This window comes from Triticum aestivum, chromosome 1D (assembly GCF_018294505.1).
Source record: "Triticum aestivum cultivar Chinese Spring chromosome 1D, IWGSC CS RefSeq v2.1, whole genome shotgun sequence".
Taxonomy (NCBI): Eukaryota; Viridiplantae; Streptophyta; class Magnoliopsida; order Poales; family Poaceae; genus Triticum; species Triticum aestivum.
The window spans coordinates 171900037-171925924 of NC_057796.1; the positions used below are offsets into that span (position 1 = coordinate 171900037).

At 41.1% G+C, this 25888-nt stretch overlaps 1 protein-coding gene across 3 annotated transcripts; it reads right to left on the reverse strand.

Moving 5' to 3' along the window:
* Positions 1 to 11545: 11545 nt before the first annotated feature.
* Positions 11546 to 22943, reverse strand: LOC123180866 (carbon catabolite repressor protein 4 homolog 1). 3 transcript variants are annotated; one of them, XM_044593038.1, is made up of 13 exons: positions 22818 to 22943; positions 21267 to 21568; positions 16731 to 17487; positions 16171 to 16257; positions 16003 to 16086; positions 15841 to 15927; positions 15677 to 15763; positions 13240 to 13293; positions 13067 to 13158; positions 12861 to 12975; positions 12633 to 12783; positions 12349 to 12502; positions 11546 to 11957 (listed from the first exon to the last, which is right to left on the reverse strand). In XM_044593038.1, exons 2-12 carry the CDS (start codon positions 21422 to 21424, stop codon positions 12357 to 12359), a joined length of 1818 nt encoding a protein of 605 aa, XP_044448973.1. In that variant the 5' UTR covers positions 21425 to 21568; positions 22818 to 22943; the 3' UTR covers positions 11546 to 11957; positions 12349 to 12356. The 3 variants fall into 3 exon arrangements, with proteins under 3 accessions (XP_044448973.1, XP_044448972.1, XP_044448971.1); XM_044593037.1 differs by lacking the exon at positions 22818 to 22943 and adding an exon at positions 21833 to 22069; XM_044593036.1 differs by lacking the exon at positions 22818 to 22943 and adding an exon at positions 21833 to 22050 and having other exon boundaries at positions 11546 to 11946.
* Positions 22944 to 25888: the final 2945 nt, after the last annotated feature.

Genomic DNA, 25888 nt, shown 5'->3' on the forward strand with positions numbered 1-25888 from the left:
CATTTTCGATTAACGAGCTAGTCAAGTAGAGGCATACTAGTGACACTCTGTTTGTCTATGTATTCACACAAGTATTATGTTTCCGGTTAATACAATTCTAGCATGAACAATAAACATTTATCATGATATAAAGAAATATATAATAACTTTATTATTGCCTCTAGGGCATATTTCCTTCACATGGGAGCGCCAGAGCGGAATTCCGCAGCTGCGGCCCAGGTGGTGCCGCGGGGTTCTGTGATGTAGAACCACTGTTTCTGCCACTCCTTTACTGTATCCACAAAGGTGCCTTTTGGCCAAGAGACGTTGGACAATTTACTCACCATGGCTCCTCCGCACTCCGCGTGCTGGCCATCCACCACCTTCGGCTTCACGTTGAAAACTTTGAGCCACAGCCCGAAGTGGGGTTGGATGTGGAGGAAGGCCTCACACATGACGATGAATGCCGAGATGTTGAGGAAGGAGTTCGGGGACAAATCGTGGAAGTCTATCCCGTAATAATACATCAACCCGTGGACGAAAGGGTGGAGTGGAAACCCTAGCCCGTGGAAGAAATGAGGGATGAATACCACCCTCTCGTTGGGCTTCGGCGTGGGGACGGCCTGTCCCTCGTCGGGCAGGCGGTGGAGGATTTCCTTTGCCAAATACCCGGCCGCCCGAAGCTCAGTAATGTCCTCCTCCTTGACGGAGGAGACCATCCACTTGCCCTGACCTCCGGATCCTGACATGGTTGGGTGCTAGCTCGAGTGGAAAGGAGATGAGAACTTGGGCGCTGGAGCTCGAGATTGGAAGGGCGGAGATAGAGAGAAGGCGTGGGAGAAGAAGAGCGATTCCTTATCCCCTTATAAAGGCAGTAAATGTTGAGAGCCTCCCCACTCGCCTTAGAATTCGCCTATTCCCAAGGGCTGTATAAACGGCACGGTTGGGTTACCCATACCCGTATTGATGAGAATCCCGCAATAAAGTGACACGATCTCTGCTTTGACAAGACGTGCCAATGGCAACCGCGTCTCGAAACGTGGAATGGTGAACACAAAACAGTCTGAAGTTATGACCGGGCTGACGTAATGTCATGTTGTAAAAAGCTGTCAGCGGATTGGACTCGTGCAAGTATTATATTCTCTCTACGGTTGTGTGTGGTACGTGTTACAGGTCCGGATACTTTCGTCGCATCCGAAGGCTACCTTGGAGTTCGGAAAAAAGGGGAACCCGCCTTGCAATGCCGAAGACAATCTGCGCGGCGGACTCCTCGTCATTGAAGCCAGGTTCAGGGGCTACTGAGGGAGTCCTGGACTAAGGGGTCCTCAGGCGTCCGGCCTGTTATCCATGGGCCGGACTAGTGGGATGTGAAGACATGAAGGCCGAAGACAGTACCCGTGTCCAGATTGGACTCTCCTTGGCGTGGAAGGCAAGCTTGGCGATCAACTTTGAAGATTCCTTCTTATTTAACCGACTCTATGTGACCCTAGATCCCCCCGGTGTCTATATAAACCGGAGGGTGTAGTCCAGAAAGCATATACTCATTACCATAGTCACATAGGCTAGACTTCTAGGGTTTAGCCATTACGATCTCGTGGTAGATCAACTCTTGTAACACTCATATTCATCAAGATCAATCAAGCAAGAAGTAGGGCATTACCTCCATAGAGAGGGCCCGAACCTGGGTAAACATCGTGTCCCCTGTCTCCTGTAACCATCGACCTTAGACGCACAGTTCGGACCCCCTACCCGAGATCCGCCGGTTTTGACACCGACAGTAACCATAGAAGCATGTTTACCAATGAGTTTAAGTTCACCTTTAAATCTAGACATATAATCACCCAAGTGTTCGATCATATAAGCATTGCGTTTTAATTGTCTACCAAAATAAGCATTGAAACCTTCTTGCTTAACCATAAAATTATCAAACTCATCTAAGCATTGGCTAGCAAACTTAGTAGGCGGGATTTCAGCTTTATCATATCTATAGAGAGAATTTACCTTTACTACCTGTGTCGGGTTATCAAGACCATGTATTTCTTCAATAGGTGGTAAATTAAGGCCATGTATTTCTTCAACAGGAGGTAAATTCTTAACATCTTCAGCTTTAATACCTTTTTCTTTCATAGATTTCTTTGCCTCTTGCATATCTTCAGGACTGAGAAATAGAATACCCCTTTTCTTCGAAGTTGGCTTAGGAGTTGGTTCAGGAAGTGTCCAATTATTTTCATTAGTCAACATATTATTCAATAGCAATTCAGCTTGATCGACTGTTCTTTCCCTGAAAACACAACCAGCACAACTATCCAGGTGGTCTCTGGAAGCATCGGTTAGTCCATTATAAAAGATATCAAGTATTTCATTTTTCTTGAGAGGATGATCAGGCAAAGCATTAAGTAATTGGAGAAGCCTCCCCCAAGCTTGTGGGAGACTCTCTTCTTCAATTTGCACAAAATTATATATTTCCCTTAAAGCAGCTTGTTTCTTATGAGCGGGGAAATATTTAGCAGAGAAGTAATAAATCATATCCTGGGGACTACGCACACAACCAGGATTAAGAGAATTAAACCATGTTTTAGCATCACCCTTTAATGAGAACGGAAATAATTTAAGGATATAATAGTAGCGAGTTTTATCATCATTAGTGAATGGGGTAGCTATATCATTTAATTTAGTAAGATGTGCCACAACAGTTTCAGATTCATAGCCATAGAAAGGATCAGATTCAACCAGAGTAATTATCTCAGGATCGACAGAGAAACCATAATCATTATCAGTAACAAAGATAGGTGAAGTAGCATAAGCAGGATCATATTTCATTCTAGCATTCAGAGATTTTTCTTTCAGCTTAGCTAATAATTTCTTAAGATCGCTCCTATCATTGCAAGCAAGAAAGTCTCTAGAGGTTTCTTCATCCATAACATAACCCTCAAGCACAACAGGCAATTCATATCTAGGAGGAGAATCTTCATCATCACTTTCATCAATATTATCAGTTTCAATAATTTCATTCTCCCTAGCCCTAGCAAGTTGTTCATCAAGGAATTCACCTAGTGGCATAGTAGTATCAAGCATGGAAGTAGTTTCATCATAAGTATCATGCATAGCAGAAGTGGCATCATCAATAAAATGCGACATATTAGAATTAATAGCAGAAGCAGGTTTAGGTGTCGCAAGTTTACTCAAAACAGAAGGTGAATCAAGTGCAGAGCTAGATGGCAGTTCCTTACCTCCCCTCGTAGTTGAGGGATAAATTTTGGTTTTCTCATCTTTCAAGTTCCTCATAGTGATCAGCAGATATAAATGCCAAGTGACTCAAAGAATAGAGCTATGCTCCCCGGCAACGGCGCCAGAAAATAGTCTTGATAACCCACAAGTATAGGGGATCGCAATAGTTTTCGAGGGTAGAGTATTCAACCCAAATTTATTGATTCAACACAAGGGGAGCCAAAGAATATTCTCAAGTATTAGCAGTTGAGTTGTCAATTCAACCATACCTGGATAACTTAATATCTGCAGCAAAGTATTTAGTAGCAAAGTAGTATGGAAGTAACGGTAACAGTGGCAAAAGTAATGAAAGCAGTTTTATAGTAATTGTAACAGTGGCAACGGTAAAGTAACTAAGCGAAGAGCAATATGTGAAAAGCTCGTAGGCATTGGATCGGTGATGGATAATTATGCCGAATGTGATTATTCGTGCAACAGTTATAACATAGGGTGACACAAAACTAGCTCCAATTCATCAACGTAATGTAGGCATGTATTCCGAATATAGTCATACGTGCTTATGGAAAAGAACTTGCATGACATCTTTTGTCCTACCCTCCCGTGGCCGCGGGGTCCTATTGGAAACTAAGGGATATTAAGGCCTCCTTTTAATAGAGTACCGGACCAAAGCATTAACACTTAGTGAATACATGAACTCCTCAAACTAAGGTCATCACCGGGAGTGGTCCCGATTATTGTCACTTCGGGGTTGCCGGGTCATAACACATAGTAGGTGACTATAGACTTGCAAGATAGGATCAAGAACTCACATATATTCATGAAAACATAATAGGTTCAGATCTGAAATCATGGCACTCGGGCCCTAGTGACAAGCATTAAGCATAGCAAAGTCATAGCAACATCAATCTCAGAACATAATGGATACTAGGCATCAAACCCTAACAAAACTAACTCGATTACATGATAAATCTCATCCAACCCATCACCATCCAGCAAGCCTACGATGGAATTACTCACGCACGGCGGTGAGCATCATGAAATTGGTGATGGAGGATGGTTGATGATGACGACGACGACGGATTCCCCTCTCCGGAGCCCCGAACGGACTCCAGATCAGCCCTCCCGAGAGAGTTTAGGGCTTGGCGGCGACTCCGTATCGTAAAACGCGATTAATCCTTCTCTCTGATTTTTTTTCTCCCCGAACGTGAATATATAGAGTTGGAGTTGAGGTCGATGGAGCACCAGGGGGCCCATGAGGCAGGGGGCGAGCCCAGGGGGTAGGCGCGCCCCCCACCCTCGTGGACAAGGTGTGGGCCCCCTGGCCTTGATTCTTTCGCCAGTATTTTTTATTATTTCCAAAAATAATCTCCGTGAAGTTTCAGGTCATTCCGAGAACTTTTATTTCTGCACAAAAATAACACCATGGCAATTTTGCTGAAAACAGCGTCGGTCCAGGTTAGTTCCATTCAAATCATACAAGTTAGAGTCCAAAACAAGGGCAAAAGTGTTTGGAAAAGTAGATACGGCGGAGACGTATCAATAATTGGCATATGGTAATAAATACCTAGAGGTGAATATCTTATGAACGGTTGAGCCCAAGGATATTTTGATTCTGAAATTGATCATTGAACACTGCATTTGTTGGCTTTGACTATCTAGGTTGGTGCCCCTACAAGCAACCACAAAGTCTTTGTTTTTGCCTGGGAGAAAGTGTGCACCAACTTGCATATAGCTATTACCATACCCATTTAGAAGTGATACTTATTATGTTTAAGGTTTGCTATTTGGGCTTCTATACTTTATTGCTTGTTGGTATTGTTCTCAATGGATGTTCCTTTCAGTTTATTGCATTCCCTTTCCACTCTTTGTTCTCACAGCGTATCTGTGTTCCATGTCCTTCATGCCCTTGGCAGGAACTCTTTAAGATTGTTGGAGATACCCCGCAAATCATCCTTTTGTTTTACCCACACTAATGATGGATCCGCTTATGTTTATGTACCCCTTATTGATCCTGTATAAATTCTCCTTTGTTGTGCTAATTTTTTGAGAACTCCACTTTTTTGCTCCTTTTTGTTCCGTAACAATTTTCATGTTTAGTGACTTAAAAGGGACGACAAGACTTGTATGCCTGGGTGTAAAATTTTATTGCAGACCGGCATCATTATATGTTTTATTATTTAAATAATATATTTGTACAAAACTTATAAGATATAGTTTCCCAAATATTCCTAATGTCTTTCCTAAGAGAAGCATGTATCGATCAGCCATCCTAATTCAAATCCCATATGTTTGATTTCACAACTCGAACCAACAAGTTTATTAGATCTAAAAAAGGTTTAACATGTTACTTTCTTGCAGATCAACCAAATTTTCTCTTTAGTTGCATGCCACTATTGCAGATTAACCAGATTCCTCTCTTCAATTACATACCATATTATTTCAAAAAAATGGAATCAAGCACAAGCTACGAGAAAGCATGATACTTTTTGAAGCTGCAAACACATTAATCCCTAACAACTAAGAGGAAAAATAGATGGGTGTAGCAACGCGTGCCATCAATGATCTAGTAGAAACTATAAAACAAGCAACCTATGCACCGAAAATAGAATCTGTCAAAAACAAAACAGGCTGTAGTGATCTGAACAAAGACCATACTTCTGCAACTCCAAAAATTATGAAAAATTAGGAAAACGTAGAAAATTTGCATATAAATCATGTGTAAAAATTTCCGAATTGTTTGACGCTCCAGTGATTTTAAAATACTGGAGGCAAAAGTTTATGTTTTTGCACAGAATCAAGTCAACTATCATCCACACTATCACAAAGGCTTTACTTGGTACTTTAGTGAAACAAAAGCTATAAAACATGATTACTACAGTAGTATAATCATGTTAACACACAAAAACAGTACAGGTAAATATTGGGTTGCCTCCCAACAAGCGCTTTCTTTAATGCCTTTTTAGGTTGGCATGATGATTTAAATGATGCTCACATAAAAGATAAGAATTGAAACATAAAGAGAGCATCATGGATCACATGGCAAACACATTTAAGCCTAACCCACTTCCTATGCATAGGGATTTTGTGAGCAAACAATTTATGGGAGCAAGAATAAACTAGCATAGGAAGGCAAACAAAGCATGACTTCAAAACTTTCAGCACATAGAGAGTAAAATTGATATTATTGAGATATGTAAAAGCACATGTTCCTCTCTCATAATATTTTTTAGTAGAATCATGAATAAATTCAAAAATATAGCTATCACACAAAGCATTCTTCTTATGATCCACATGCATAAAAATTGCATTACTCTCCATAAGCAAATTTCTTCTCATCAATAATAGTGGGAGCAAACCCAACAAAATACTATCATGAGATACTTGATTGGCATAATTCAATTGAAAATAAAAATCATGATGACAAGTTTCATGGTTATCATTCTTCTTTATAGCATACATGTCATCATAGATAGCACCTTTGTTGTCATAATCAATTGAAACCTCTACCGAAATAGTGGAATCTTCATTAAATAAACTCATGACCTCTCCAAATCCACTTTCATAATTATTACAATAAGATTCAACACTGTCCAAAATAGTGGGATCATTATTACCTAGAGTTGACACTCTTCCAAACCCACTTTCATCATTGTAATCATCATAAATAGGAGGCATGCAATCATCATAATAAATTGGCTCATCAAAACTTGAGGAACTAAATATATCATCTTCATCAAACATAGCATCCCCAAGCTTATGGTTTTGCATATTAGCATCAAGGATATTCAAAGAATTCATACTAACAACATTGCAATCGTGCTCATCATTCAAAGATTTTATGCCAAACATTTTATTGAATTACCCTTGTTGGTTTTGGACCGTGTGATCTCTATGTGTACTCGGATCTAGCATATGTGTGACTATATCTTGTTGGTGTGAGAGATCATCTTGTTTTTTCCCTTGTGTTTCCCCGTGTGTTCTTCGTGTTCTTAGTTGGGATCCGCTCCTTTCGTGAAAGATCGGCCGTTTAGGGTTCCACCCTACATCAGGATGACCTAAGGTTTATCAATTCATGGGAGGCATAGGATGAAGATGGTCTCTCTCAAATAACTCTGCAATCAAATACAAGAAATTTCTTGTGTCCCCAACACACCCAATACAATGGTAAATTGTATAGGTGCACTAGTTTGGCGAAGAGATGGTGATACGAGTGTAGTATGGATAGTAGATATAGGTTTTTATAATCTAAAAATATAAAAATACCAAGGTAGCAAGTGATAAAACGATATTGCAATGCTTAGAAACAAGGCCTAGGGTTCATACTTTCACTAGTGCAATCTCTCAACAGTGCTAACATAATTGGATCATATAACAATCAATCAACATGCGACAAAGAATCACTCCAAAGTTCTTATCTAGCAGAGAACATAAGATGAAATTGTTGTAGGGTACAAAACCATCTCAAAGTTATACTTTCTGATCAATCTATTGAGGCATCCCTATAAGTGTCACAAACATTCCTAGAGTTCATACTAGAATAACACCATATGATACGCATTAACCAACTCTAATGTCACCTAGATACTCCAATGTCACCACAAGTATCCATGAGTTGATTATTTGATATGCATCAAACAACTTCAGATTCGTAATATTCAATCCAACACAAAGAACTTCAAAGAATGTCCAAAGATTTTTACCGGAGAAAGTAGGATGAAAACGTGCATCAACCCCTATGCATAGCTTACCCAAATGTCACCTCAGGAATCCGTGAGTTGAGTGCCAAAGCATACATCAAGTGAATCAATATAATACCCCATTGTCGCCACGGGTATTCATATGCAAGACATGCATCAAGTGTTCTCAAATGCATAATAGTATTCAATCCGATAATAGCGAGACCACAAACGTAAAAACTCAATTCATCACAACAAGATAGAGAGGGAGAAACACCGTATGATCCAACTATATTAACAAAGCTCGCGGTACATCAAGATCGTGCCAAATCAAGAACACGGGAGAGAGAGAGAGAGAGAGAGAGAGAGAGAGATCAAACACATAGCTACTGGTACATACCCTCAGCCCCGAGGGTGAACTACTCCCTCCTCATCATGGTGGCTGTCGGGATGATGAAGATGGCCTCCGATGATGATTTCCCCCTCCGGCAGGGTGCCAGAGAAGGCCTCCAGGTGAGATTGCTTCGGTATATAGGCTTGCGGCGGCGGAGCGGAAGTTCTAGGTTTCTTTCTGGGGTTTTCACAATTTATAGGAATTTTTTGTGTCGGTCTCACGTCAGGGGCTGCCCGAGGGGCCCACAAGCTCGGGAGGCGCGGCCCCTAGGCTTGTGGCTCCCTCAGACATCCCCTGGCACTCCTCCGTCACTTCGTGGGCTTCTTTTGTTCCATAAAAATCACCGTAAATTTTCAACCCATTCTGAGAACTTTTATTTCTGCACAAGAAACAACACCATGGTAGTTCTGCTGAAAAAGTGTCAGCTGGGTTAGTTCTAACCAAATCATACCAAAACCATATAAAATTATTGTAAACATGGCATGAATACTTCATAAATTATGGATACATTGGAGGCGTATCAGAGAGCGTCTGAAGAAATATGTTGAGAAGATTGTGCAAGCCCAAAATGAGGGCTTGAAGAGGAAAGCACTTGGTCGTCCTGCCATTGATCCCAAGTTGATCAAGAAGAAGAAGAAGCCAGTGACTTCTGCTTCAGGGGCTTCAAGGCAAGATGTGCCCAAGATCGCCTTTCCCCCTATCTTTGCTGGCACAAGGCCATTCCCTTCTTCTGTTGCTCAAGAGAGGCAGAAGACAAAACTTGCTGAAGCTGAAGCACGCAAGAGAAAGCAGACTGAAGCCTCTGCTCCTTCCCCTTCCCAGAAGTGTCACAAGACGAAAACTTCAAAGGCTTCAAGAAAGGCCCAAGTGCCTCCGACTCCTCTGCCACATGATATAGAGGAACCCATGCTCGTGGACCCTATCTCTAGTGCTCCACCTGCCTCCACAAACACGGATCGACGTGTTATCATTGTTGAGCCTGCTCTCACAGAGGCTCATCCACATGAGTCTGAAGTTATTGACTTCACCGAGCTGAAGACATTTGTCAAGAAGACAATGTAACTCAAGATGATGCAGTTCTTCCTCGGCTCCTGTCTGAACCTAATATGGTATCATCGCGTGTTCCTACGAACAACAAACAAGTGAGTATTGGCGATCCTCCGACACCAGTTCTCCAAGATGAGTTCTGGGATGAGATGCACCCAAACACTCCAGTATATGAAGTCATTCCCCGCACTCCTCCAACTCAAGTCACTACACCTGTGCTTGAGTCACCCGAGCCGCCATTGGAGAGCATGGAGGTTGATGCACAATCACCACGTGCATCGCCCTCTTTTCAAAGGCTTCGCAAAGGCCCAAGGCCCTCCTCCTCCATGACAACCATCCCTGAAGATGCAGTTCAAGATGACACCTCTGTTGCTCAAGAGGTCACACATGAAGCTACTCCTACTAGCACCATGGTGGAGGATGTTTCACAAGGTGAAGCCAATGAGGCTGAACCTAATGTTGTTGAAGTCAATGTGACTGACGCCAACGCTACTAAAGAATCAGCTCAATCTGAGGTCAATCCTGAACGCACTCTGGTTGTCACCACTTAAGCCAATCAGCCTCCTGCAACTAAAGCCAATGATGCTGCAAGGACACCGTCACCACCAAACCTTTTTCGGGTCCTGATCCTTTCTACACAACTTTTGTGCCCTACATGGTCCTCGTTGTTTTCTGTAGGATTTTGTGGCTTCTTTTGGCATTTTTTATCCACGCCCATTCTCTTGCTGCCAAGCTTCTTTCCCCGCCTGTTTTCCTGGGCTATGATTCTGTGTGAAATGCCTCACTCTCTTGGTGTACCAACTTGTCTTGACAAACATCTTCTCTTGATACTTGCCTTGTATCTTCTACTGATGCGGTGTCTTCCTCTGATGTCATCTTCTTCGTTATCCCCTTTGGCTTGACTCTACATGTTTTGAAGACTCTTCATGCTATGATAACACTCTCAAGACACGGATTTTGAATTATCTTTTTTTCTAGTATTACACTTCAAATGTGAATGTTATTGCATGCACCTTGCATTTGATGCAGGGGGTGTTAAGGAGTATTAGTATTTATCTAGAAGTAGTTATTACGCTAAATTTCCTTTCTTGTGCCTCAAGTTTCTTATACTATACATTTGCTTTTTTTCTTTTTTTGTGAAAATATATATTTGCCCCATGGGCCTTGCATCCATAACAGTGACACACTCATGACAAGGTGGCATAAGATTAATTAGTTTATCTTTACAAATACTAAGCTCCCAAGAAAGGGATCTTTGTGGTGAGGCTTGAGCATCGTGTAAGATGTACACGTGTGGACCTATGGTGTATGCTAATTGGGCCCACATGCAGGTATGTGTGACGTGTGTGTAAAGCCCAGTGTATCAGGTGTCATGCTAGTGGGATCTACTCCTTCCGTTCCTAAATATTTGTCTTTTTAGAGATTTTAAATGGACTATCACATACGAATGCATATAGACATATTTTAGAGTGTACAAATACTAAGCTCCCAAGAAAGGGATCTTTGTGGTGAGGCTTGAGCATCATGTAAGATGTACACGTGTGGACCTATGGTGTACGCTAATTGGGCCCACATGCAGGTATGTGTGACGTGTGTGTAAAGCCCGATGTATCAGGTGTCACGCTAGTGGGATCTACTCCCTCCGTTCCTAAATATTTGACTTTTTAAAGATTTCAAATGGACTACCACATACGGATGTATATAGACATATTTTAGAGTGTAGATTCACTCATTTTGCTCCGTATGTAGTCACTTGTTGAAATCTCTAAAAAGACAAATATTTAGGAACGAAGGAAGTAGGTTGCATGGGGTGTAGGTAAGTAACTGTCCATGTGGTTGGCTCCTATCTGGAGTTGGTGGCGCTGCTACATGCCACTCTTCACTAGATATGTGGTTGTGCCTAAGGAATTTAGAGTTCGTTAAAGGTAGCACACATTTCATTCTATTCTTTGATGTTGCCTCTCCTCTCTTCCGCTCGGGAGAGCATTGTTCGTCTACTAGGTGTGTCCCGAGCTGATCGTGTTCTGACCTTAGACTTACAAATGTAGAAAAAGCACCCCTCTAGCAAAAAAACAACAGAAAAGCTTGCGTGTGAGTTATTAGCTTTAACATAATAACAAAAATGTTTGTACCAAACAGTCATCAATGCTCAATGCCACTGATCATGAAATTCCCTAACCCCAGACCTACACAAATACCTGGAATTTACACCACACCACCATCAATACAATTCCATAACAGTTAGACGCACTAGTCTCAGCTTGTAGGAATAAATGCGAGTCCACAACAAGCGAAAAATCGCTAACAAAATAAAAATGGCAAGCTGAGAAAAAAAAGACCTTAAAAAATCTAGCCATGGGTGTCAGAATCTATTATCAATATTTCTCTCAAAAGGATTTCTCTTCTATATAAAGTATAATATTACAAAGGGGCAGCTTAAATATCATGGAGTTGAAATGTAAAAAGGGTAATAATCAACACTACACGAGCCTCTCTTTTCCCAAGGTTGTTTCCTAAGACTGATTGACTGCTTCCCCGGCGATATGATCGCGTCTGCCCCTCCTCAACATCCACCTTCCACCATGGAAGTTAAACCTCCAGCATGGACGCTGATGTGACCATCTGTATGCGACCTAGAAAAAGTCAGTTAGCTTGACCGTTGAATCAAGATAGAGCGCAATAGTGCCCATATGTCATAATTCACACTTTCACAGGCAAAGAAGTTTATGCTCGCAACAAGATCCAAAAGAACCAATCTGCCATAAGGAATGTACAACAATAATGATGCCTTGTGTCTACTTTCAGATAAATTACGGTGCAGTGAAACAGTATTGTAACGTTTGTTTCACTTATGATCACAAAAATGCAAAGGGTTTGCACAAATGGCGACTTAACCACAAATGGGAGTACTAGAAAAAAAATGCAGCTGCCCAATCTTGTAAGCTCCATGCTGTTTGTGCTAAAAACAACAGTGCTACTGAAATGCAATTAGAGAGCTGTGATGTCCTTCTAGTTGATACATACCTAAGGCATCATCGTCTGATTCTAGGCTTGCAACGGAATTCTGCTAAGAGTGCTATGTGATCTGATGACCATTCAGGTGAAGGGAGAGCAGTGTCTTTTCTTAAGCTCTCCTCATCCAGAAGCTCCAATAAAGACTCCACTGACAACGAATCCGCTGAAATAAGAAAGGAAACATGGTAACTGACAATCATCAAACATATCACGGTACTAAATGCTTATTCCAGAATAATGGAGATATCAAAAATGCAAAAATAGCATACAAATACAATGCATCAGGCACCTACCTGTGTAAAATATGTAATCAACAGTACCAGTGAAATCTCTTGTGCAATTTGTGAAAAGTGGTTCATTTGTTCCTGAGTCCATCCTCCTCCGCTGGTGCTCCAAATCATAACCGACACCTACCATCCTTGCAAATGAAGAATATGCACTGACCTATAAACAAGTAAAACCTTTGGTCAGAACAGTTGAAAAGGAGAAAAGATAAACAAGCCATGGTAGTTTTACTGTACCAGAGGAAGCTGATGTGTCAGCTTGCTCACAGGGCGTAAAATTCCAAGGGGGTCAATGGCCAGATCTGGATGCAATTGGTCAACTTTGCCTATCGCAAGAAGCCCGTGTGGAGTACTGAAAGGCAAAAGGAAGCACAAAGGGATTAAGAGTTGGAGAAAACAAATAAGTATGAAAAATATTGCTCCGATGGGATCTTGATACGCACCTCCCAGGGATTGAATTGAAATCCCCACAGACCAACATTGGAATGTCCGCACTGTTAGCTATCTTTTCCAATCCTTTCAAAAGTGTTTGAACCTGCAAAACCATACTTGCTGTTAATCTGAATATTTCAGATGTTGCCGAGTGCTAGCCTACAAAGAATGTGATGATACAGACCTCCCATAGCTTGACATCTTTGAGATCTTGGTGGACATTTACATGTGTATTGGCCTGCAAATTGGAAACATTTGAAAAGAATAAAAAATTGAGACACCCATAACATCAAAAGGCTTTCAAGCCTGGACCACTACGAATAATAACAGAGGTCAAGGACTAACATCATAAACTCAGCGCTATAAGGGGGAACTTGCAGTAAGATGCGCCTTTTACCAAGCACCCATCATTGACATACAGATGCTTTCCATGCATCTCAACTTATTACAGTCATCATATATATGGTAGTATATATACACCCACGTCATCCTATATATCATGATAGTTCACCCATGTCTCATATACTACTATGTGGTACTCCCTCCGTCCCAAAATAAGCGTCTCACTTCGTACAAAGTTGAGACACTTATTTTGGGACGGAGGGAGTAGTATATATACTACTTTATCCTTACATATATAAAACTTCTAATCCCTAAATGTAGTGACTAAACAAGAAAAATAATGTCACGTGCTATTTTGCATTATACTGCTAGCAGTTCAACAGCTAAATATCTATATCTATACCAATATATAAAGACCCAGAGGGGCAGATCCAATTAGTCTCGGCCGTCAAACCATGTCAATCCAATGACCTAGATTGCTCCAATGGTGAGCGCTCAACATGTCTAGCATGCAATTAATAACACTCTTATATTTCTTTACGGAGTACCAAATATCATCACATAGTTAACAGGTAACTGATATCCTACCTAATATGAACATGCAATTAATTTCCTCCCTAATATCAACGTGTATCGCACGTACACAATTACTAGTATAGGAAAAGGTCCACTTTTGATCCGTTAGCTATTGTCTTGGTTTAAGACTTTAACATACAGCCTGTACTTCAAAACTGTCTAATTTACACATCAACTATCTAAATGTTCAAATTACGTCCTAAAGTAGTATTTGTGGGCGGTTTTGTGTGGCCTGGGATAAATGTCAACACGTTTTACCACCTAATTCTCTACTGGCCCACTTCCTTGGCCACTCTATGGCCTCCGCTATAGCTTCCGCTGCTCACAACTCTTTCATCACACCTCTTTTGTTTCAGAGACAGTGCTTTGACACGTGGGGAGCAGGCGAAGAGAGGATGGCCCAGGAGGAAAAGGTGTTAGTGTTAAGAGCTAGGAAGGAGGAAAGGGAACAGAGAGCGCAGACAAGGATAGGGTAGAGAGAACGGGCGCTTCCTGAATTGACATGTGGGGCTACTGCTAAGTAAAGAATGAAGTGCCAAAGTTGACGATAAAGCAGCCTCCTCACCAGGCCCGTTGACAAGGGTGGCCAAAATTGGCCGACCGCACAGGGCCCCCAAATTTTTGGGGCCCCCCAGTCCAGCAGGCAATAGGTATAGGTCAGGCCCAGCACACGGTCCACTTCAAGGCCTGGGATCATGTGCTGTTTATTTCTCAGTGCTGAAAGAAAGATCCAACACACGATACTCCTGATTGGCCCATCAATTCAATCAGTCTGGATCGATTAGCGACCGATCAACCTACGCATATGCACGCACAAAATCAGCGCGTTAGTTTCCCGAATCACAACTGACTAGATCCATTAGCGATCGTATATTGCAGGGATTTGCTCGGCATCGGTGATTCGCAATTTGAGGACTTGGGCAGGGATGCAGGAGACTGGACGACGGCGGCAGGTGCAGGCGGCCACGCCCCACGGCACTCACTGACGTGTACAGTTGCACGGTAGCGCTGTCCGACGCTGAGCGGAACGGAATTAGCCAGCTCAAGCCCTTTCGTGCTTTTCCACATAATATGAAGCCTTACTAATGTAGGCTACTTCATTGTTGAATATATTTTTTAGTAAGTATTAGAGCACTTATTCCATCAGTACATCTTATATTGTTTATGTTAATTTGGTTATTTTCATCTTTTGTGGACATGTGCAGTATTTTTCATCTTCTGCTTTGCAGTCAAATTGTTTGGGTTAGATAGTCAAGCTATCATGCATCCAAGATTTGCGAAGTACAGTAGTTGCTTCAAAATGAGGTTAGTTTATTAGTTTAGCACAAACTTTACTCTTTTAGCATTACTATTTGATATATTTATATTTATTGTAGTAAATAACATATATTTGAACTTATATAATTAAGTGAGACTAAATCTACTTTGGTTCTTCAGTTATATGATTTTTCTCAAAATTTAGGGCTCTGTTTTACTTTTTGCTCCAAGCCCCCAAATATCTGGAGACAGCCCTGCTCTTCTCCAAACACCACTCAGAGAACCCAGCTCCCAAACAGTCCTGAGAGTCTAGGGTGTAAATTGAACAGTAATGAAGTTGATAGACCAAAAGTAGACCTTTAACAATCATGCATATAAAAATGCCATATCTAGTAAGTGCATAGCTACTTTATACGCATCTAAAGAAAGAAGGGTGATTGACGTACCACACAAAGGAGCTGTCTTTTACCAGGGTTTTCAGTTCCTTGGTTGCCAAATTTGGCTTCTAAGACCGCAATCAGTGCAATGTTATCCTTCAAACAGAATGTGTGATAATAAGAAGTCGGTACAGAATCCAATAGCATATAATCTCTTCTAAAATTAATCTTACTTTAATCAATCGATTTAAAGCCACCCTCTTTTGTGCAGGTGGAATAATCGCATCTGTTAAAGACTGTGCAGCCTTATTGAACTCGACCTACACACAAGCAAAGTACAAGAAGTATCAGATAGCTGCAAATCAGCAGGTAGCTGCAACGTACAGTGGAGGTACCTCATATTTCTTTACGTGTGAAAATCTGTCTCTACGGAAGAAAGTAGCACAGCCGTCAATGGCATGAGGAACTCCAGCATACACCTGTGACAACAATGAAGTAGAATCAAATAAGACAACGAAAGGTATCTAACCAATTTGTGACGATAAACTGCAACTCAAAGATACCTCTGTTGTCCTTTTCTTGTAAAGCGCCTGATATCCATGTTTATCAAACTCAGGTGCAAAAAAATCCTCGAAGTGGTTCAATTGTACCTGAAACCAATAGCATTTTGCTTAATTGTCACCTTTTATAATCTTAGGGCACTTCTCATTTTTAGCATTTTTAATATGCAAATTAGTTCAAATAAAGAAACCAATCATGCAAAGAAGAGAAAATAATCATAAGCACCTTCAAGAAAGAAGAAACTGTTCATAACGATCATGCAGAGATATTTTTGAAAGCTTAAACAATGGGCAAACTATGATAAATTCAAATCCAACGTCCCTATAAACAAGGAAAAAAGTGACGACCCAAATGAAAATGAAACAGGCTAACAAGAGTATATAAGAGACATTGTAGGTTGTTGAACAGAGTCATCACGCATAAGTGCACCTTGGATGCAATATTTTTATTATGCAAACAATTGAGACTTTCTCAGTTCATTAAATCAAATATATGATGCAACTGAAGGCGAAACATAGGTCACACAAAAATTAAATTGACAAGAAAGGTTATCACATCATACCTCCTGAAGACATATGATGTCAGCATGATAACCAATAATTTCACGCATCAAATTTTGTCTCCGGTAAGTCCATGAAAGAGCCCATGTTGGGCAGTAGCTATATGCATCGCTTGTAGCATATGCATCTGCAAGAATATTATAAGACAGCACTGTGAATGTCCCGAAAGAAGAACTCTGGCTGTCCATATCCAAGTGACCCAAAACATCTCCATTCACTTGGATAAGGCGGCGTGGAGTAGGGGTTGGTGCTGGAATCACACGTGACGTCATAATTGAAGTTGGAGGTCCTGCTGGTACTTTCTTTTCTGTATCCACCGCTGCACATTCAAATCTCAGAACATGGCCAATATCATCTGCAGTCGGTGTATATGTCTGCGAGCGTCCCACTTCAAACCAAGTTTCACCCGAGCTTTTGTCAGAGCCCGAGGGATACAAAGGAACAGGTCCATTATTAACACCAGGGCTCTGTCCAAGATTTGACATTGAGCCAGACCCAGAACTGAGAATCCCTGAACTACCACTGCCAAATCTACCAAATAGCTCCTCCTCTTCAGCTCCATTTTCATTTAAAGCACTACTAGCTCGCTCATGCAAAACCTTGTGGTGCTGCCACGCATCAGAGAAGCACTTAGCAGAACAATGGTAGCTCTTAGCAGCAGGTATTTTTGACTTGAGACAACCTAGACACTGGATTGTTGCTTGCTCCATTGGATGTACACTGCAGATAGCAACTTTCCGATCGCTTTGTATGCGGTACCTTCAAGAGAAGAGTCAAATCAGTATAACTATGTGTTGTAAGATACACAAAAGCTGTAAGATACCATGAAGAGAGAACAAGACTGGAAAAGTAAAGACACGAAAGAACACCTAAAGAGCTCATTTTAAGTTGTATCAGCTCGTGGTAACTTGCTAACAGCACCTTGGATATCAGTTTGTTAGGGCACTTTGGGAAAATACATTTTCTCTACTCCTATAAAAGACTCAGTTGGTGATGATGGTGTGTCTGCCATCCGTCATTTCTGCCCATTAGATCTGCATCTAACGACTGCGATGCAAGTTGTGGCCTTTTTGCAACAATATCCCACTTCTCTGCTCCAATTTCTCTACTCCTATAAAAGACTCAGTTGGTGATGATGGTGTGTCTACCATCCGTCATTTCTGACCACTAGATCTGCATCTAACAACTGTGATGTAAGTTGTGCCTTTTTGCAACAATATCCCACTTCTCTGCTCCAATTTACAGAAAACCCCTTAGTATCTTGAAACCAACCACATTCCTCCCTTAACTCATCAAAACAGCCCAAGAAATATATTTTGAGTGAAACGTAATATATTTTTAGTGATATATGTATATCAAAACTAGACTGTTTTCTTTCAAATTTGTGAATATGTATTATTCTACTTTGGATCCGTTGCAACGCACGGGCACATTGCTAGCTTCTTATAAATAATGAGGCAAGATGAAGAAAATTGGCAATACATCAGGGGAAAAATTCAAGTTTTCTTGTGCATGTTTTTTTTCTATAAAGGGCACGTTTATTAACTCAAAATGTAGCATAAAGCGGATACACAGCATGATGAGCAACTTCTCAAAAAAGATAATAAATGTACACTGTTATAACATGGACAACAGCAAAAAAAGATCATTCAACAATATGATCAAATAAACCCTGCGCAAAAAACACAACAGATAAATTGATTTCTTTTATAATACAACTACAACCACTTGTATTTTGCGCACAGGACACATTTTTTTTCATATTTTTGCACGATTTTTTGATGGTGCACAATTGTACATATTACATGTGGTTCTGTCAAACTAGCGACTGAAAAGCAAACAGAATGAAAGCTTACAAAAAAAAAGATTTGGTGGGCAATACTAATATTTTACTCCCTCCATCCCAAATTACTTGTCGCAAAAATGGATGCATCTAGACATATTTTTAGTTCTAGATACATCCATTTCTGCGACAAGTAATTCGGGGCGGAGGGGGTATCTGTGTAAAAAAAAGATTTGGTTTGTGTTGTAACAAAATAATATTTTATTTATCTTAAAACACTTATAACATATATCTTAGCAGTGTAACATAGTGACTAGTGAGTTTATTGTAAGTAAATTTGAAGAACTGACATAATGTGTCAGTCTTCTAAAAAATTGTCTATAGGCAGTGTACGAGGAAGAGGCTAATAAAAAGCAAACCAATGAAACTACATGTGTTAACGGACTAGCTCCGCTATCTTCATAAGTCTGCAATACTAAATTCTCAACATATAGCATCCAATTGATGCAATTTAGCATTGTTTATAAGGCGACCTAAGGCGAGCACCATCCGCCCTGATGCCTAAGCGCCTAAGGTGGACGCCTAAACGCCTAAAGCGGGCACACTTGCAAGGCACTGGGCGCCTTGCTGCCTAAGCGTCGGCTAAGCGTCAAAGGTGGGACGCCTTATAAACAATGCAATTTAGACCTACTTGACATGACAAACAATGGACATGATGAAATGATTAACCATCCAAGCAAGAGTGTAATGAGTAATGCACAACAACATTATATATATTCAATAACAGGTAATCGTCCGGACACCCAGCACAACAATATTATATATATTCAATAACAGGTAATCGTCCGGACACCCAGCTGGTAGTGATTGTATTGCCAATTGTATATGTGGCATACGCACAGCTTGTAAGCAACAGGTAGGGCACCGCATCCTCGTACACTGCCTATAGATCATTTTTTAGAACACTCAAGCATTATGTTAGTTCTTCAAATTTACTTACAATACATTCGCTATGATACACTGCTAAGATATACTCCCTCCGTCCCTCAAAAACGCTCTTATATTTTGGGACGGAGGGAGTATGTTATAAGTGTTTTTACATAAATAAAACATTAACTAGGACAGTGCCTGTGTGTTGCAACAGGATATAAATATTCTAGTATGTTAGCTTGTGATTTACCTGCCCATATTAATGTGATGGTGTAAATAAATATTTATCAAATCCTGCCATGATTTACCTTATAGTTTGATGAGAAGTTTGGCAAGTAAACTGAAGTGGAATTGGTTCATAAGGTAAGTAAATTAAGATGATTGATTGTCATACGGGGAAGGTTGGACGGAAGGGTGGTGGGAAGAGAAGTGATGAAAGATGGAACCTTACATTCTTTTTAAGTAGTAGAGATACAGATTTGTTACAACAAAGGAAGAATATGGATAAGGTGGGGTGTGGGAGTGACAAGGCCAGTAAGAGATCAAACAAAAGAGAAGGACACGTGTAGTCAACAAAACAAAAATAATGGAATGTGTGTTCAATCTCTCACTAACCGTAAGCAAGTAAAGTAACTTGCAGCTGAACCTAATATGCAACCAATTTTAATATGCAGTACTTCAAAAGAAGAACATATAATAATCCTTTTTGAGCCCAGAGGCGTCAAAATTCAGTGTACAATCAAGCAGCCTCTTTGTTCAACAAGTGCTGTTCAGCTCAAGGATTGTATCCCAGTCTAAGAATCATGTGACCCCAAGTGAACAAACTGATAGCACTTGTGGAATAGCTATCTCTACAAAACTATTTATATGATCCAGTGCAATCCGAAAATTTTACAATGCTCCCATTTCACCCAAGATGGATAGGACCATTATTGCCCAATGATTGATAGCATTCTACAAGCCAAGCAGCCAAGCAGGCTTCATCTCCATTACGACTCTTACGATCCTATCTAACTGTCGAGAGCTCTAAGCACAACCAAAATCAGACAGCATAATGACTTGCTCGATGAATTACTCAGTTATTCTTATAACCATTCTGCGTTATCCCATGTGGTGGCTTAATATATCATAGACTCAATAGTTTTATCTGTAAGTGAATCAAGATACAACTTCTGAGTCCTGAAAACTGTACTACGTCTCCAACTCAACAATCTAGTTATGTCTCAAAGGCAACCATTGGCATTTAATATTCTCTGTGTTTCCATTCATTCACAAAAACACAAAATTGGCTTGTTAGAGCAATCGATGCTCCGAATTGTCCAGAGCTCGGAGCACAACCAAAATCAGACAGCATATTGACTTGCTCGATGAATTACTCAGTTATTCTTATAACCATTCTGCGTTATCCCATGTGGTGGCTTAATATATCATAGACCTAATAGTTTCATCTGTAAGTGAATCAAGACACAACTTCTGAGTCCTGAAAACTGTTCTACGTCTCCAACTCAACAATCTAGTAATGTCTCAAAGGCAACCATTGGCATTTAATATTCTCTGTGTTTCCATTCATTTACAAAAACACGAAATTGGCTTGTTAGAGCAATCGATGCTCCGAATTGACACGGTTGTGCTTCATATATTCAGGAACTAAGAAGAACAGGACTTTCCTGAGTTTAGCAAGTAGTTAAGCATATAGCAATCTGATCAATACTAAAAGACCCTTCTTTTAACAGAATTAACTAGTACTAACGCACAAGCGGAACTAATCATTCCACAATGCATATCCTATTGAACCAAAAGTCAGAGTCACGAGCTGCTCGCTCACCATCTGTATCGCATGAAGTGACCATCAACAGCCGCGGTCTCAGGTACGTCTTCGGTGGAGATGGCCCCATTGGGCAGACGCAGCAGCACATACGGGGTGATCTCACACCCCACAATCGGGATCTCCGACGGCAGGTGCACCCGTACCACGCTCAGCATCCTCCACCCCTGCTCCTCCTCTGCTGCGCTCTTCTCCACAGCCCCAGCACTAGCACCAGCACCGGCACCAGCACCAGCTCCAGCTCCTCACAGGGGCGGGCTTAACACGGGGCATGGGGGTTCAGTTGAACCCCCAATTTTTTTCTGAAAATAAACTGTTGTTAGTAGTATAATTCGGGATCTCGAAAATTGTAGTCTTAGTTCCGCGAAATGGAGACCAAAATACATGGGTGGGCGGATGCGCCCGCCGCGCCTTCATAGTCCACCCTACCGATGGGATGGAACGGCGTTAACTGAGACAAATCTCGAATAAAGGGATCTGGCTGGATTCGATTGCTCGCGGCCAAGAGGAAACCGGAGAAGAAGAAAAAACGAAGAGCAGTCCGAGCAAAGCTAGGGCTTCCTTACCAACAAAATGAATCGCGTCGAGCCACGCCACACCAGCAGCTGCAGAAGGGATCGGAGGAGGAAGATCAGGAGAGAACCGCGCGAGCTCCTCCGCTTCGAGATGGCAGGCGCGCTTCGGTAGGAGGGGGAGGGAAGGGGTTTCGGCGGCGAGGGACTCCGGGATGGTGCGGTGGATTTGGGAGCAGAAGCATAAACATTTTTTTTAGGACATGCTTCATCACTCCTTCCTCTCCTTGGGCCGAGCCCATTCTCCATTCATTTTCTTTCATGCAGCCACATGTTCCGCCCTAATGGCCCATCGCCACTGCATTGTTTTTCTTTTCACGGGATCGTGACTGCCTTGCTTTTTTTTTTGACTATATAATTGTCGTGCGTTGCAACGGGAGTATAAACATTTTAGTAGATTAGCTCATGATTGCACGTCTATTATTACATTGGTGCGCTAAAATCTTAGCAAATTTTTCAATGCAATTGCCAAGATTTATTCATCATCTTATAGTTAAGCACTTATTTGACAAGAATTTATTGACTTATCAAAGAAAAATAACATTTCTACTACTTGAAAAGAGAGATGGAGGGAAATGCCATCTTATTATGAAGCACTTATTTGGTAGGAATTATTAACTTACCAAAGAATATTATTATTTTTGAGAAAAATCAGAAATGGGAGGAAAAAACAGGAGAAAAGGAAGGGATAATGTTAAATGGGCTTAGAGAGGTTGGACGAAGGAGAGGTGAAACGGGAACTTTACGTTCTTTTTAAGTAGTATATAGTCGTTGTTCCGCGAAATGGAGACCAAAATACATGGGTGGGCGGATGCGCCTGCCGCGCCTTCATAGTCCACCCTACCGATGGGATGGAACGGGGTTAACTGAGACAAATCTCGAATAAAGGGATCTAGCTGGATTCGATTGCTCGTAGCCAAGAGGAGACCGGAGAAGAAGAAAACGAAGAGCAGCCTGAGCAAAGCTAGGGCTTCCTTACCAACAAAATGAATCGCGTCGAGCCACGCCACACCAGCAGCTGCAGAAGGGATCGGAGGAGGAAGATCAGGAGAGAACCGCGCGAGCTCCTCCACTTCGAGATGGCAGGCGCGCTTCGGTAGGAGGGGGGAAGGGGTTTCAGTGGCGAGGGACTCCAGGATGGTGCGGTGGATTTGGGAGCAGAAGCATAAACATTTTTTTAGGACATGCTTCATCACTCCTTCCTCTCCTTGGGTCGAGCCCGTTCTCCATTCTTGCTTCCCATTTTATTTCATGCAGCCACATGTTCCGCCCTAATGGCCCATCGTCACTGCCTTGTTATTCTTTTCACGGGATTGTGACTGCCTTGCTTTTTTTGTTTTGACTATATAATTGTCGTGCGTTGCAACGGGAGTATAAACATTTTAGTAGATTAGCTCATGATTGCACGTCTATTATTACATCGGTGCGTTAAAGTCTTAGCAAATTTTTCTATGCAATTGCCAAGATTTATTCATCATCTTATAGTTAAGCACTTATTTTGCAAGAATTTACTGACTTATCAAAGAAAAAAATTCTACTACTTGAAAAGAGAGATGGAGGAAAATGACGTCTTATTATGAAGCACTTATTTGGTAAGAATTTATTAACTTACCAAAGAATATTATTATTTTGGGGGAAAATCAGAAATGGGAGAAAAAAACAGGAGAAAGGAAGGAATAATGTAAAATGGGCTTAGAGAGGTTGGATGAAGGAGAGGTGAAACGAGAACCTTACGTTCTTTTTAAGTAGTATATTGAATATTGATATATTGATGGGGGTGAAGGTGTCCCGTATTTCGATGAGATGGTAACTAACGTTTTTGGTGGAAGCCGACTTTGACGATCCGACTACAAACATGCGAAGACGTCGCGCCTTAGCAATTGCTAAACCAACTCCGAGAGGTTATTGACCACACAGGAGCATGATCAACCTCACCACGAGGGTCTGTTTCCTACAGGCAAAAGAAAACAAGTAAGAAACTGAGATTACAATCTAGATATTGTGAATTTAAGAGGAAATCTGTATTGATTAAGGTGGGGTTCTGAAACGTCTTGGCCTGGTCGTTAGACACAAACGAAGTACAGGTGTTGCACTATGGCAAACTTCAATCTAAACAAAACACAAGTCTAAAACGACGCCCAGGGGCTGTATTTATAGGGGAGACAAAGGGGAAATTCGTCCAGCCTTGACAAGGTGGGACTAAATTCTGTCCTAAGTCATTTTCCCTATTACTACAGACTTTAAAAACAACTTATTAAGTGTATTTTAAAATTACATGGGCCTGGCCTAAAAATTAGGTGGTGCGGCACCTATATTAAGCTATGGACGAAATTCATGAAAGGTTATCTTATGTATTTCATACATGTCCTGGTATGCCATCATGGTGGCTTCAAAGTGCTGAAAACTACACCGGAAACTCTGTTCTTGTTCTCCTTACGCATGCACCATCTCCATGCTTAATCATGCTCCAATGTTTATCCTTCTTGATAGAGGCTAAGGTGCCTCGTCTTTCGATGAGATGGTGTCTATCGTTTTCAGTGAAGTAGACTTTGACGGTTCGACTATGAACGTGCGAGGACGCCGCGCCTTAGCAATCACTAAACCAACTCCGAGAGGTTATTGACCATGTCGGAGCATGATCAACCTGACCACGGAGGTCTATTTCCTACACGCAAACAAACAACAAGCAAGAAATTGAAATTGCAATCTGAATATTACGAATATAAGAGGAAAGCTTTATTAATGAAAGTTGACGTCTTGGTATGGTCGTTGAACACAAAAGAAGGACGCGAGTTGCAGTTATGGCGGACTCTAGTCTAAACAAAACGCAAGTCTAAACGGTGCCTTAAGGGTTGTATTTATAGGGAAAAAGAGAGGGGATTTTGTCCACCCTTGACAAGGTCGGACTAAAACACCTCCTGGGTCGTTTCCCCTACAATACAGACTCTAAAACCATCCTATGAAGTAGTATTTCGAAATTATATGGGCCTGGCCTAAAACTAAGGTGATGCAACACCTAATATAAGCTACGAACGAAATTTATGATAGGGCATCTTGTATATTTCTTCCATGTACTTGTATGTCATTATGGAGGCTTCAAAGTGTTGAAAACTCCATCAGGAACGTCGTTCTGATTCCCTTCGCGTGCGCCTTCATCTCCACGCTTGATCCTGCTCCAGCGTTCATCCCGTTTGTCGATACTAGGCCCTTATTAGTAATCAACAGAAACGTATCTATCTTAGGCAGCATCATAATCTCATGAATATTAAAATTATTCCCAAGAAACGAAAGTACCTGATAATTTAACGGGTGTGCGCGAGTTCTAATAATTGGTCCAGTATGTGTAGTAAGAGAGGATGTGGGTGTAACTACAGTATTGATGTACTCACTATCCTCCCCTTCTTGAAATGAAGTCGTCCTCGATGGAAGCTCATCTTCCTCACCCAAATATGGCTTCAAATCTACAATGTTAAAAGTGAGACTAACCCCAAAATCTACAGGCAGCTCAAGTTTATATGCATTATCATTTATTTTCTCTAACACCTTAAAAGGACCATTAGCACGTGGCATTAACTTTGACTTTTGCAAATCAGGAAATCTATCCTTGCGCAAATGTAACCAAACAAAATCTCTAGGTGCAAAGACAACACGTTTTCTACCCTTATATCTAGCAAGTTTGTACTTAGCATTCATACGCTCAATGTTTTCCTTAGTTAACTCATGCATTTTTAAGATCAATTCATCACGTTGTTTAGCATCAAAATTAACCTTCTCCGAAGATGGAAGAGGCAACAAATTAATGGGTGCACGAGGTAGGAAACCATACACAATTTCAAAAGGGCACATCTTAGTAGTAGAATGCAGCGAATGATTATAAGCAAATTCAATATGAGGCCAGAATTCTTCCCACATTTTAAGGTTATTCTTCAAAATAGCCATAGGCATAGCAAACAAAGTTCTATTGACTACTTCTGTTTATCCATCAGTTTGGGGGTGACATGTAGTACTGAAAAGCAATTTTGTCCCCAACTTAGCCCATAAGCATCTCCA

Coding starts and splice junctions, on each gene's coding strand:
- LOC123180866 (XM_044593038.1), bottom strand. CDS start 21,424: ATGCTGAGCGTGGTACGGGTGCACCTGCCGTCGGAGATCCCGATTGTG. Junction 16,087..16,170: donor ACAAGAAAAGGACAACAGAG/GTATCTTTGAGT, acceptor TTGTTGTCACAG/GTGTATGCTGGAGTTCCTCA. Junction 15,928..16,002: donor CACACGTAAAGAAATATGAG/GTACCTCCACTG, acceptor GCTTGTGTGTAG/GTCGAGTTCAATAAGGCTGC.